The sequence below is a fragment of the Phoxinus phoxinus genome (assembly GCF_949152265.1).
Source record: "Phoxinus phoxinus genome assembly, chromosome: 20".
Taxonomy (NCBI): domain Eukaryota; kingdom Metazoa; phylum Chordata; class Actinopteri; order Cypriniformes; family Leuciscidae; genus Phoxinus; species Phoxinus phoxinus.
Genome location: NC_136895.1, coordinates 2888233 through 2903050, shown reverse-complemented (window position 1 = coordinate 2903050; position 14818 = coordinate 2888233). Strand labels below are relative to the sequence as shown.

Sequence of the window (14818 nt, the reverse complement as noted above, 5' to 3'; positions counted from 1 at the left end):
AGCGTTCAGTTGAAACTATTATAAGAATTCTTTACTATTAAATTGTGAAATAGCTCAACAACACCAGTGTTACACAGTAAAGGACCAGTGCACATCTCAGTTCACATAAAGCTGCTCATTCTTGTAAATAGATTCCCTGACACTTGTTTCCAGGTCGATGCATTTGCCTTTTTCTACGATTAAATGCAGTGTTTGGAGTAAATCTTAGCATTTTGAGTGTTAATCATGATGACTCACACACACACACACACACACCAGGCGATGAAGTCCCATCTTCCTGGAGTGACCAGGAGCATTTTGAGTGTTAATCATGATGACACACACACACACACCAGGCGATGAAGTCCCATCTTCCTGGAGTGACCAGGAGGCAAGTTGTTATATTGCATTTGATATCATAGGAACTCTGTTGAGAACTACAAGATATTAAATGTAATGTTATTAACGTGGTTTTATTGCAAATGCTGTGCAACGACACTTTTATAAGGCCAAGTAGACTTGCTCACACGAGCTAGAGTGCTGTGGTTATATCAGCACTTATCTTTAATCTCGCCAGCTCTGTAAACAGCAGGTTGACACACACACTACAGTTTTAGACCCAGTACAGTTAGTTTCGTCTAATCTCACATTCACGGGTGATGTAATGTCTCATATTTTTGCACAGAGGAAGCGGTCAGTCAGTCAGAGCAGAGGCTCGTCAAACACACACACACACACACACACCTCACCAGACACTGACTGAACTCAGCTCTACTCCACAGAAAGGCTTAAATAAATCAGACTTATTTTCTAGCACAATGGATATGATCGCGTGGGATCCGAAGGTAAGTTCACTCACTCTCAAACAACTCAACTCGTCAATGCGCGTTGGGCTTTGTTCTGTACGAAATTGTGTTTACTTTCATTGATGAACTCACATTTGTTGTATTGCTAACACCACATTTAAATCTTGAGCTTTCTGTTTTGACCTTTTTAAAGTGAAAAGAAACGCGTTTGCGCAGTAATATGTTAGTTTTGGCCTCACACACACACACACACACACACACACACACACACACAGGGTGTGGGGCTGTTGATTCCCGTGTACAGTAACGGCCGCACGAAAACAATCTGTGCGCCGGGTGTGAAGTTTCGATAAGATAAATGATTTATTCATAGCATTAGGAACTAATAACGTCCCGTTTTTGGGATTCATTTTGCGCCAAAACGAGACGGCTGGCAACCCTGGAGCTGAGGTCCAAGATCAACTGGGAATGATTAATCATATTCATAATCATAACACACGCTTTTGTTCATTTGCCGCTGAACAATTGTTTAGTTCTTGAGTTAATTGGCATCCGCAGTCCAGGACACTCACAAACTCGTTGAAAATGTATTGAGTGCTAGCCAGTGTTGGCTGGGACACATGAATGAATACTCTGCATTGAGTACATGAATGACTGGGATATACTGTATCATCCCTTTTAATACCAGAGCTAAAGTAGGAGTGCATTTGTGTGGTAAAAAGTGTGAATGTCATGAGCATCTTAGAGACCTGGGAAAAGGAGGTACATATTTTCATAAAAATAAATTCCTTTTGAAGATGAATGTCGGAAGAACAACTAATGTTGAAATGTTTCTTATTTCCCTCCATCAAATTAATTGCATAGAGGTTTTTTTTTTTTTTTTTTTTTTTTTTACAAAGTTTGCATGTCTGTAACTCATGAAGTATTAAAATATCTCAATATCCTTTTACATTCTGGTTCTTAACAAACTTTTCTTTTGGCATCTTCATTTTTAAGCCCCTATATGGTCTAATCCTGGAGATATGGGGATCTCAATGTGGCTCCATGAGTAAATTGCTGAAATATGCAGATACAGAAAACCACATGTTGCCACTTTTCAAGCAGCTATTGTTTTTAATGAGGAATGTCTGAAGTAACATCTAGATGTTGAAACTAGAAATATACCTTTAAAGACATAAAAGCAATAATGTAAATATCTTGGTTATTGATTGTCTATAGATTGTTATTAATAAGAAAGAAAACATGGCATTTTAGCCTTTATTTCTCAACCACTCTCAGTGTGTTTCCTTCACCAGACCTTGAACTTGGCCTTGAAAGTGACCATGATAATGCATGACGGAGAGAGCGCACTGTTGGAAATCTGCAGCCTCGGTTGATTCTCCTCGAACGTCCTCTTTTCCCCAGACGTGTCCACATGAACACGTGCTATTGTGAAAGCTCCTGAAGGAGGTGTCCTGAGTTCAGGTGCACTCGAACTGCGGTGCGATTCATGTGAATGTGAAAGCAACACGGACTCAGGTGCAAATAACTTGCGTCCACGTTTTTAGCCGATGATGTGTTCAGTTCTTTTAAAAATACATGCAAGGGATGATAGACGATGATTTATCTTGGATACAAGCGAGAGTGAGCCTGCAGTGTTTATTATTTAAATGAGGAATATTGTGACGTGTTCGTTCCCGGAAGAAAACTCAAGACTATAATGATGAATGTTAGCATTAAAGGTAACCTTAATCTTAATAAATAGTATACCTAGATTAATGATAGCTAATGCATTAAATAATGCATTAACTAAAGTTAGCAAACCTAGTGTTTTAAGCAGTTTTTACCATTAAAAAGTAAACGTGTACTTGCCAATGTCCTATTTTTGAAAAACACGATCTGGTCAAAAGGTCAAGGGGTTTTAAAGGGCTTTGACGCCATGGTTGCATGTTTTGTTGTGCTCTGTGTGCTGTTATTTTGGTCATATTAAGCTCTGTGCTGAAAGATAAGCCCTCTGTATCGAGTGAGAATTGTGGTGGACAGCTTGTTATAGGGATTGTGTTTCAAGCTATTGTTGAGAGACTTAAAGTGAACGGATGTGGAGTTTGCCATCATCTGATCAGAGTTTCTCACCGATAGACAAACAGCTGTGAGAAGGGAAAAACAAGTCTCACCCTTTTATTCATGCCATCACTATAACAAAAAGCCATTTTACTGTATTACAGTGTTTTATTTAAATCAGCATAAAGCATTATATTTTCTAAGTAATAAGAATTTGCCCTTGACATGTCCTTGAGCGGATTCACCCAGAAGGCTGCTCAAATTATTCATTTTCACCATCAGACATTTGTTTTGTATATTGTCTTTTTTTGCGTTTTTGATTTGTTTTTTGTTTTGTTATTTGGATAGCTAGTTTGCTGAATACATGAATAGTCTTTAATGTTGTATCAGTAGTCTTTATTTAATGTTGTGGGAGAAATGTGATATGATTGTGACAAAATTGTTGACAAAGCATTATCCTCGCTGAATACAGTGGATATAATAGTCTACACACCCCTGTTAACACCGCTGGCTTGTGTGATGTAAAGAATTAAACCAGTATAAATAAAAAATTTGCACATTTAATGTAAAAACTACAACCTATGCAATGCAACTAAAAACCAAAGTGACACATTTAATAGAAAATTTTGAAAAACTAACTGCTTAAATGTGAAGCACCCTTTCATTAGCACTCCGTATGTTTGGCCAGGAGTGAATCAGCCCATCTCACTCTTCTCTGCTCAACGCCTCCAGATCCCCATCTCAGCGAGAGCGTCTCCTCTTCAGGACATCACAGGCTTTCTACAGGACTCGGTTCTGGCCTCAGGCTGAGCTGCTCAACATGCAGCGGGAGCCGTTCTGCTGTAGATGGAGATGTTCTGGATCGTTGTCATGTTCTCATCAGAAGGTTCTGGTCCTGAATCTTTAGCTGGAGCCGTTCTGCTGTAGATGGAGATGTTCTGGATCGTTGTCATGTTCTCATCAGAAGGTTCTGGTCTTGGATCTTCAACGGGAGCCGTTCTGCTGTAGATGGAGATGTTCTGGATCGTTGTCATGTTCTCATCAGAAGGTTCTGGTCTTGAATCTTTAGCTGGAGCCGTTCTGCTGTAGATGGAGATGTTCTGGATCGTTGTCATGTTCTCATCAGAAGGTTCTGGTCCTGAATCTTTAGCTGGAGCCGTTCTGCTTTAGATGGAGATGTTCTGGATCGTTGTCATGTTCTCATCAGAAGGTTCTGGTCTTGAATCTTCAGCGGGAGCCGTTCTGCTGTAGATGGAGATGTTCTGGATCGTTGTCATGTTCTCATCAGAAGGTTCTGGTCTTGAATCTTTAGCTGGAACCGTTCTGCTGTAGATGGAGATGTTCTGGATCGTTGTCATGTTCTCATCAGAAGGTTCTGGTCTTGAATCTTCAGCTGGAGCCGTTCTGCTGTAGATGGAGATGTTCTGGATCGTTGTCATGTTCTCATCAGAAGGTTCTGGTCTTGAATCTTTAGCTGGAGCCGTTCTGCTGTAGATGGAGATGTTCTGGATCGTTGTCATGTTCTCATCAGAAGGTTCTGGTCCTGAATCTTTAGCTGGAGCCGTTCTCCTGTAGATGGAGATGTTCTGGATCGTTGTCATGTTCTCATCAGAAGGTTCTGGTCTTGAATCTTTAGCTGGAGCCGTTCTGCTGTAGATGGAGATGTTCTGGATCGTTGTCATGTTCTCATCAGAAGGTTCTGGTCTTGAATCTTTAGCTGGAGCCGTTCTCCTGTAGATGGAGATGTTCTGGATCGTTGTCATGTTCTCATCAGAAGGTTCTGGTCTTGAATCTTTAGCTGGAGCCGTTCTGCTGTAGATGGAGATGTTCTGGATCGTTGTCATGTTCTCATCAGAAGGTTCTGGTCTTGGATCTTCAGCTGGAGCCGTTCTGCTGTAGATGGAGATGTTCTGGATCGTTGTCATGTTCTCATCAGAAGGTTCTGGTCTTGAATCTTTAGCTGGAGCCGTTCTGCTGTAGATGGAGATGTTCTGGATCGTTGTCATGTTCTCATCAGAAGGTTCTGGTCTTGAATCTTCAGCTGGAGCCGTTCTGCTGTAGATGGAGATGTTCTGGATCGTTGTCATGTTCTCATCAGAAGGTTCTGGTCTTGAATCTTTAGCTGGAGCCGTTCTGCTGTAGATGGAGATGTTCTGGATCGTTGTCATGTTCTCATCAGAAGGTTCTGGTCTTGAATCTTTAGCTGGAGCCGTTCTCCTGTAGATGGAGATGTTCTGGATCGTTGTCATGTTCTCATCAGAAGGTTCTGGTCTTGAATCTTCAGCTGGAGCCATTCTGCTGTAGATGAAGATGTTCTGGATCGTTGTCATGTTTTCATCAGAAGGTTCTGGTCTTGAATCTTTAGCGGGAGCCGTTCTGCTGTAGATGGAGATGTTCTGGATCGTTGTCATGTTCTCATCAGAAGGTTCTGGTCTTGAATCTTCAGCTGGAGCCATTCTGCTGTAGATGAAGATGTTCGGGATCGTTGTCATGTTCTCATCAGAAGGTTCTGGTGTTGAATCTTCAGCTGGAGCTGTTCTGCTGTAGATGGAGATGTTCCGGATCGTTGTCATGTTCTCATCAGAAGGTTCTGGTCTTGAATCTTTAGCGGGAGCCGTTCTGCTGTAGATGGAGATGTTCTGGATCGTTGTCATGTTCTCATCAGAAGGTTCTGGTCTTGAATCTTCAGCTGGAGCCATTCTGCTGTAGATGAAGATGTTCTGGATCGTTGTCATGTTCTTATCAGAAGGTTCTGGTGTTGAATCTTCAGCTGGAGCTGTTCTGCTGTAGATGGAGATGTTCCGGATCGTTGTCATGTTCTCATCAGAAGGTTCTGGTCTTGAATCTTTAGCGGGAGCCGTTCTGCTGTAGATGGAGATGTTCTGGATCTTTGTCATGTTCTCATCAGAAGGTTCTGGTCTTGAATCTTTAGCTGGAGCCATTCTGCTGTAGATGGAGATGTTCTGGATCGTTGTCATGTTCTCATCAGAAGGTTCTGGTCTTGAATCTTTAGCGGGAGCCGTTCTGCTGTAGATGGAGATGTTCTGGATCGTTGTCATGTTCTCATCAGAAGGTTCTGGTCTTGAATCTTCAGCTGGAGCCGTTCTGCTGTAGATGGAGATGTTCTGGATCGTTGTCATGTTCTCATCAGAAGGTTCTGGTCTTGAATCTTTAGCTGGAGCCGTTCTGCTGTAGATAAAGATGTTCTGGATCGTTGTCATGTTCTCATCAGAAGGTTCTGGTCTTGAATCTTCAGCGGGAGCCGTTCTGCTGTAGATGGAGATGTTCTGGATCGTTGTCATGTTCTCATTAGAAGGTTCTGGTCTTGAATCTTTAGCGGGAGCCGTTCTGCTGTAGATGGAGATGTTCTGGATCGTTGTCATGTTCTCATCAGAAGGTTCTGGTCTTGAATCTTTAGCTGGAGCCGTTCTGCTGTAGATGGAGATGTTCTGGATCGTTGTCATGTTCTCATCAGAAGGTTCTGGTCTTGAATATTTACCTGGAGCCGTTCTGCTGTAGATGGAGATGTTCTGGATCGTTGTCATGTTCTCATCAGAAAGTTCTGGTCTTGAATCTTCAGCTGGAGCCGTTCTGCTGTAGATGGAGATGTTCTGGATCGTTGTCATGTTCTCATCAGAAGGTTCTGGTCCTGAATCTTTAGCTGGAGCCGTTCTGCTGTAGATGGAGATGTTCTGGATCGTTGTCATGTTCTCACCAGAAGGTTCTGGTCTTGAATCTTTAGCTGGAGCCGTTCTGCTGTAGATGGAGATGTTCTGGATCGTTGTCATGTTCTCATCAGAAGGTTCTGGTCTTGAATCTTTAGCTGGAGCCGTTCTGCTGTAGATGGAGATGTTCTGGATCGTTGTCATGTTCTCATCAGAAGGTTCTGGTCCTGAATCTTTAGCTGGAGCCGTTCTCCTGTAGATGGAGATGTTCTGGATCGTTGTCATGTTCTCATCAGAAGGTTCTGGTCTTGAATCTTTAGCTGGAGCCGTTCTGCTGTAGATGGAGATGTTCTGGATCGTTGTCATGTTCTCATCAGAAGGTTCTGGTCTTGAATCTTTAGCTGGAGCCGTTCTCCTGTAGATGGAGATGTTCTGGATCGTTGTCATGTTCTCATCAGAAGGTTCTGGTCTTGAATCTTTAGCTGGAGCCGTTCTGCTGTAGATGGAGATGTTCTGGATCGTTGTCATGTTCTCATCAGAAGGTTCTGGTCTTGGATCTTCAGCTGGAGCCGTTCTGCTGTAGATGGAGATGTTCTGGATCGTTGTCATGTTCTCATCAGAAGGTTCTGGTCTTGAATCTTTAGCTGGAGCCGTTCTGCTGTAGATGGAGATGTTCTGGATCGTTGTCATGTTCTCATCAGAAGGTTCTGGTCTTGAATCTTCAGCTGGAGCCGTTCTGCTGTAGATGGAGATGTTCTGGATCGTTGTCATGTTCTCATCAGAAGGTTCTGGTCTTGAATCTTTAGCTGGAGCCGTTCTGCTGTAGATGGAGATGTTCTGGATCGTTGTCATGTTCTCATCAGAAGGTTCTGGTCTTGAATCTTTAGCTGGAGCCGTTCTCCTGTAGATGGAGATGTTCTGGATCGTTGTCATGTTCTCATCAGAAGGTTCTGGTCTTGAATCTTCAGCTGGAGCCATTCTGCTGTAGATGAAGATGTTCTGGATCGTTGTCATGTTTTCATCAGAAGGTTCTGGTCTTGAATCTTTAGCGGGAGCCGTTCTGCTGTAGATGGAGATGTTCTGGATCGTTGTCATGTTCTCATCAGAAGGTTCTGGTCTTGAATCTTCAGCTGGAGCCGTTCTGCTGTAGATGGAGATGTTCTGGATCGTTGTCATGTTCTCATCAGAAGGTTCTGGTCCTGAATCTTTAGCTGGAGCCGTTCTGCTGTAGATGGAGATGTTCTGGATCGTTGTCATGTTCTCACCAGAAGGTTCTGGTCTTGAATCTTTAGCTGGAGCCGTTCTGCTGTAGATGGAGATGTTCTGGATCGTTGTCATGTTCTCATCAGAAGGTTCTGGTCTTGAATCTTTAGCTGGAGCCGTTCTGCTGTAGATGGAGATGTTCTGGATCGTTGTCATGTTCTCATCAGAAGGTTCTGGTCTTGAATCTTTAGCGGGAGCCGTTCTGCTGTAGATGGAGATGTTCTGGATCGTTGTCATTTTCTCATCAGAAGGTTCTGGTCTTGAATTTTCAGCTGGAGCCGTTCTGCTGTAGATGGAGATGTTCTGGATCGTTGTCATGTTCTCATCAGAAGGTTCTGGTCTTGAATCTTTAGCTGGAGCCGTTCTGCTGTAGATGGAGATGTTCTGGATCGTTGTCATGTTCTCATCAGAAGGTTCTGGGGCCTCATTTATAAAACTTTGCGTAGGATTTGCGTCAGAAGTGGCGTACGGATGAAACATAGGACGTGCGTACGCACAGAAATATTCGGATTTATAAAACCGTGCACACGCACATCCTACGCAGTTTTCCCTTAATAAATCACAATCAATTCTAAATGTAGCGCAGCTTTTGCGGCTTCATGTCACGCCCCTAGTTGCCCATAAATAGTCCGTGAAACGCCCACAAGTTAATATTCATCGATTGCGAAATCATGGGAAACACAGAGAGGAAATAAAAAAAAAAGTAACTTCACTCAATGTGAAGTAGAAGTTATCGTTGGCGAGGTGGAAAAGAGGAGAAAATGTTGTTTTGAGGGAACAGTGTGGGCATTACTAATGCCAAAAAGGCACTTGAGTGGCAAAAGGTTGTAGACGCCGTTAATGCTGTAGCCTCACAACCTCGGACCGTGGCCGAAATAAAAAAGAAATGGTCGGACAAGATCAGCCATTGTGCGTCATTACGCATTGTGATGGGGCATTTTATTTCCATCCATTTAATTGCATCTGACAAGCTACAGATGTCGGTTATAATCTACGTGGAAATGGGAAATAGTTCAGTGCAAATGTCATTTCTTGCAGCTTTCTGAATGGTTGAGACATACGTCATACGTTATTTTATCAAAAATAAAACAAACTAAAGGCATATGCATGAATAGGCTACTATGATTCCGTAGCTGATGAATTTTTTTTTACTATGAAAACAACTTTCCCCAGTGGACAATTAATAGTCTACATCTATCTATCTATCTATCTATCTATCTATCTATCTATCTATCTATCTATCTATCTATCTATCTATCTATCTATCTATCTATCTATCTATCTATCTATCTATCTATCTATCTGTCTATAATTGCATCTATATCTGCTCCGCCAGACGGACACATTGACGAGAATATCAGTTTTGTACATTATTTCGTTGTGTTTACCATATTATTTATGAGGATGAATTGCATAAAATGCCAATATTATTGCAGAACATATTTCACTTTTCTTTTTGCAAATGTGTGTTAATTTGCATTTCTGTTGTAATTTTCGTTTGATTTAGTTTGTTTTACACTACAGATCGATCAAACGGGTGTTCGTGTAGGCTGTTAATTGTAGGAATTGTGAAGTCTTCATGTTATTTATGAGAGACAGCAGTAGGCCTATTCCCATTTATTTTACACAACGGTCTACAGTTTCACACACTTTCACGTGTTTCTTCCATCTTCCGACGGTGTCGCCATTTCTCATTTCACCCGTTTTTGTGCGTACGACTGGGTCAGAGCTTGCGTGAAGGACCGCACATTTTCCTGTGAAGTTTACTTTTTATAAATACCAATTATTGCGTAGAGAGTGGCGTACGCCTTCTTTTGTGCGTACGCAACGTTTATAAATGAGGCCCCTGGTCTTGAATCTTTAGCGGGAGCCGTTCTGCTGTAGATGGAGATGTTCTGGATCGTTGTCATGTTCTCATCAGAAGGTTCTGGTCCTGAATCTTTAGCGGGAGCCGTTCAGCTGTAGATGGAGATGTTCTGGATCGTTGTCATGTTCTCATCAGAAGGTTCTGGTCTTGAATCTTTAGCTGGAGCCGTTCTGCTGTAGATGGAGATGTTCTGGATCGTTGTCATGTTCTCATCAGAAGGTTCTGGTCTTGAATCTTTAGCGGGAGCCGTTCTGCTGTAGATGGAGATTTTCTGGATCGTTGTCATGTTCTCATCAGAAGGTTCTGGTCTTGAATCTTTAGCTGGAGCCGTTCTGCTGTAGATGGAGATGTTCTGGATCGGTGTCATGTTTTCATCAGAAGGTTCTGGTCTTGAATCTTTAGCGGGAGCCGTTCTGCTGTAGATGGAGATGTTCTGGATCGTTGTCATGTTCTCATCAGAAGGTTCTGGTCTTGAATCTTTAGCGGGAGCCGTTCTGCTGTAGATGGAGATGTTCTGGATCGTTGTCATGTTCTCATCAGAAGGTTCTGGTCCTGAATCTTTAGCGGGAGCCGTTCAGCTGTAGATGGAGATGTTCTGGATCGTTGTCATGTTCTCATCAGAAGGTTCTGGTCTTGAATCTTTAGCTGGAGCCGTCCTGCTGTAGATGGAGATGTTCTGGATCGTTGTCATGTTCTCATCAGAAGGTTCTGGTCTTGAATCTTTAGCGGGAGCCGTTCTGCTGTAGATGGAGATTTTCTGGATCGTTGTCATGTTCTCATCAGAAGGTTCTGGTCTTGAATCTTTAGCTGGAGCCGTTCTGCTGTAGATGGAGATGTTCTGGATCGTTGTCATGTTCTCATCAGAAGGTTCTGGTCCTGAATCTTTAGCGGGAGCCGTTCTGCTGTAGATGGAGATGTTCTGGATCGTTGTCATGTTCTCATCAGAAGGTTCTGGTCTTGAATCTTTAGCTGGAGCCGTTCTGCTGTAGATGGAGATGTTCTGGATCGTTGTCATGTTCTCATCAGAAGGTTCTGGTCTTTAATCTTCAGCGGGAGCCGTTCTGCTGTAGATGGAGATGTTCTGGATCGTTGTCATGTTCTCATCAGAAGGTTCTGGTCTTGAATCTTTAGCTGGAGCCGTTCTGCTGTAGATGGAGATGTTCTGGATCGTTGTCATGTTCTCATCAGAAGGTTCTGGTCCTGAAGCACGAAAGCCCGAGTCCCAGCTGAAGAGAAGCAGCCTAAAGCCACAGATATGCTGTTCTTCTACTGGTGTGCCAAACAGACCTTTACAATTGTGGACCAAATATCTAAGTTTACCTGAGCTCGGATGTGTTTTTTAGTCAGAAAAGGCGTGCGTCTTCCCACACGGCCCCATATACCAGACAGAGGGGCAGTATGGGAGATGTTTGTCCTGCTCGAAGGAACCAACTCTTTTAATGTTGCCTCTTGACAGCCTTCCTGGCCAGTTTTCTCTTTGGTACATCAAATGCCTTTTGAGTTTTTCGTAGCCTTCACCGGAGTGACACCTTTCAACAATGACGTTGATGCAACACCTGAAGAGGAGTTCGTCTCGGAGAGTGAAGAGAGATGATCTCAGAATGGCTTGTGGAGTGAAGAATGCTCTTGGCTCCGAAGCGAAAACATATCTGCATTTTGCCAGCGTACTTCCTTATATACCCACGAGGGAAGGCAGAGGTACGCTATGCAAATTCCGCAAACCCATGGCATTTCTTTGCCATTGGCTCGTTTTTAAATTCTCGAAGATGATAGGCTTTCTAAGCAAATGATGTAGTGCTAGATAACCGGAGAGGTTTTCTGTGCACGTTGGGCAGACGTTGGGCAATTTTCATTATTGATTATTTTCTATTTTATCGATTAGTTGTTGAAGCACTAGTTTTGGCTAATGGCACAGAAATTACACCATTTTTTAAACAAGTTAAATTGAAAATGAATCTTAACCTCAGAATCATTTACATTTGAATTAATCTGTGTTTCATGAGATGTCTCTGCTGTGAGTTAAGCAATTTGCTATTCTGTGAATACTTTGTCCTTTTCCTCTGACCTCTCTCTCTTTCTTCTTTTCCCCAGATGTTGGTGGGGCCGCTGCCAGCAGGAAAGGGTGCAGCATGTCTGACATGTAAAGGGATCTGCTCTGGATTCCAGCCACATTCCTGGAGGTAATTTATTCTCTTGACTAAAGATAAAAAAAAGAGAGGAAAGGGCTTCCACGCCTGCCTCAGTTCTCTGGATGTGTATGTGGAAAACTGGATTAATGAGTGTGAGTTGTGAGTGCTTCTGTGTGAATTTCCATGGGCTCAATGTTTTCAGAATGTCACGACTTTGGTGTTTGCCTTATTAATATTTCTATATTAATTGTATGATAAATATATAATACTATAAATACATAATACTATAAACACTGATTTTTTTAAATCAAAAAACAAATCTACTTTACTTAATGGGGTGACTTTCCTGTGGACTGTACCGGTGACTAGCTGAACACAACCATGGTTACAAGACTGGTTTTGATTTGACAAAACCAAACACATCCAAGCCGGCTTAAGTGGTCCTACTACACTGCTGCTACTACAAAATTCTCCCGGTTAACTCAGGATTTGGCTTTTTCATCAAAGAGCTTCATCACATGACCACTGTCGGCTAATAGAATTGGCGCGATTTCACGTGTGGTCAAACCGGCCACACGCTGAAGGCGTTTCCCATTGCATCAACGTTATGATGCAGCATTGGCTTCCCTCAATAAGGGACGATTCAATATATGCAAAGGCCAAAGGGCCAATATTTACAGTGTTGACCCTTCTTCATAACCTCTGCAATTCACTCAGGCATGCTCATTATTAGCTTCTGGGCCAACCCTTATGGAACAAAACTATATGGGAATACTGCAAAATATATATTATATATACTATTATATATATTACATAATATATTTCCATATATGGGAAACTAGTGCTTAGTGCTTAGAATATACTGCAGAACAAAACATCAAAGGATGGTCAAGTTAAGAGTTAAATTGTAGGATTGAGTGTTTATATAGAGGTCTATGTTTTCAATTGGATGCCTGTGGGTTCCAGTGTGAGAACGTTGATTGCGTCTGGCTCACGCTTCATGCTGTGAACGCTAACTGTTGTTTTGTTCTCCTTTTTTGTTTGAGTTTCTTCTGCTTTGTTTGTTTTTTGGAATACTTTTTGGCCAGTGGAGATGTTATCCTGCTTTCCAACCATTAGGATTCTCTGGTGACTTTGTCACTCTTCATCTCACTTGCTGAGCCTTTGCCGTGTGTGCTGGGTTACGGTCTGCCAGTTGTCTGCCTCGTTACTGTTGGTGATTGAGTCAAGTCAAGTCAAGTCACCTTTATTTATATAGCGCTTTTTACAATACAGATTGTATCAAAGCAGCTTCACAGTGATAACATGAAAATAATACAAAAAACAATTTCATCATCATCCACCTTTAAGGCAGATCTATAATATTGTTGAATATTAAATGTCCCCAACTAAGCAAGCCAGAAGGTAAGGCAACAGCGGCAAGGAACCAAAACTCCATCAGTTGACAGAAGGGAGAAAAAAACCTTGGGAGAACCCAGGCTCAGTCGGGGGCCAGTTCTCCTCTGGCCAATGAGTGAACAGTGTATGATTATGATTCAGGAGCATTATAGGTCAGAAGTTCAGAATGAATCAGAGTATTTGTCCAGTTCCTGTTTGTTGAAGTCGGAGTGGAGAGGAGGAGAGACTGGTTGACACTTCAGGTCAGCGGCGTCGTCGTGTCCTGGCGCTGGTCCTTCATCAGATCTGGATACGGCCTGCTTCCGGTGGACAGCGGTAAACCTCGGGATAGACAGAGAGACTAATATTAGCGTAGACGCCATCCTTCTTAAGATGTACCAAGTACATCAGGCTTTACGGGAAGTGTTCCCGGTCCCGGCTGTTCTAAACTATGCAGCCTAACATTGAATTATAGAAGTCTATAATGTGTTATGTGTATGCTAGGCCGAAGAGATGTGTTTTTAGTCTAGATTTGAACTGACAGAGTGTGTCTGCTTCCCGGACAATGTTAGGAAGACTGTTCCAAAGTTTTGGTGCTAAATAGGAAAAGGATCTACCGCCAGCAGTCGATTTTGATATTCTAGGTATTATTAACTGGCCGGAATTTTGAGATCGCAGTAGACGTGAAGGACTATAATGCGTTAAGAGCTCGCTCAAGTACTGCGGAGCTAAACCATTTAGTGCTTTGTAAGTGATCAGCAATATTTTAAAATTTATACAATGTTTAATAGGCAGCCAATGCAGTGTTGACAGAACGGGGCTAATATGGTCATACTTCCTGGTTCTAGTAAGAACTCGAGCTGCTGCGTTTGAACTAGCTGTAGTTTGTTTATTAAGCGTGCAGGGCAACCACCCAGTAGAGCATTACAATAATCTAGCCTTGAGGTCATAAACGCATGAACTAATTGTTCTGCATTATTCATTGAGAGCATATGACGTAATTTAGATATATTTTTAAGATGGAAGAAAGCGGTTTTACAGATACTAGACACATGACTTTCAAATGAAAGATTGGTATCAAAGAGCACACCCAGGTTCCTAACCGACGACGAAGACTTAACAGAGCAGCCATCAAGTGTTAGACAGTACTCTAGGTTATTACGTGTGGAAGTTTTTTGTCCAATAATTAGAATCTCTGTTTTTTCTTAATTTAGTTGTAGGAAATTACTAGTCATCCAATTTTTTATATCAGCTATGCATTCCGTTAATTTTGTGAATTGGTAGGTTTCGTTAGGTTTTGAAGAAATATACAGCTGAGTATCGTCAGCATAACAGTGAAAACTAATTCCATGTTTCCATGATATCTCCTAATGGTAGCATATACAGAGTGAACAGCAGCGGTCCTAGTACTGAGCCTTGTGGTACGCCATACTGAACTTGTGATTGATAAGACATCTCTTCATTTACTGCTACAAACTGATTAGATAAGTATGATTTAAACCATGCTAGTGCAATTCCACTAATGCCAACATAATGTTCGAGTCTATTTAAAAGGATGTTGTGGTCAATGGTGTCAAATGCAGCACTAAGATCAAGTAATACTAATAGAGAGATACAACCACGATCGGATGATAAGAGCAAATCATTTGTGACTCTAACGAGAGCTGTCTCGGTACTATGGTACGGTCTAAA

General features: G+C 42.1%; 1 protein-coding gene across 1 annotated transcript in view; it reads left to right on the top strand.

Annotated features, from left to right (window-relative positions):
- The first annotated feature begins 508 nt into the window (after positions 1–508).
- Positions 509–14818, top strand: part of lmcd1 (LIM and cysteine-rich domains 1) — a 73758-nt gene continuing 59448 nt past the window's right edge. Inside the window, exons 1-2 of the mRNA XM_079593958.1 lie at positions 509–824; positions 11712–11800. Coding sequence (XP_079450084.1) covers positions 798–824; positions 11712–11800 — 116 coding nt within the window. The 5' untranslated portion in view covers positions 509–797. The remainder of the gene's footprint in view (positions 825–11711; positions 11801–14818) is intronic.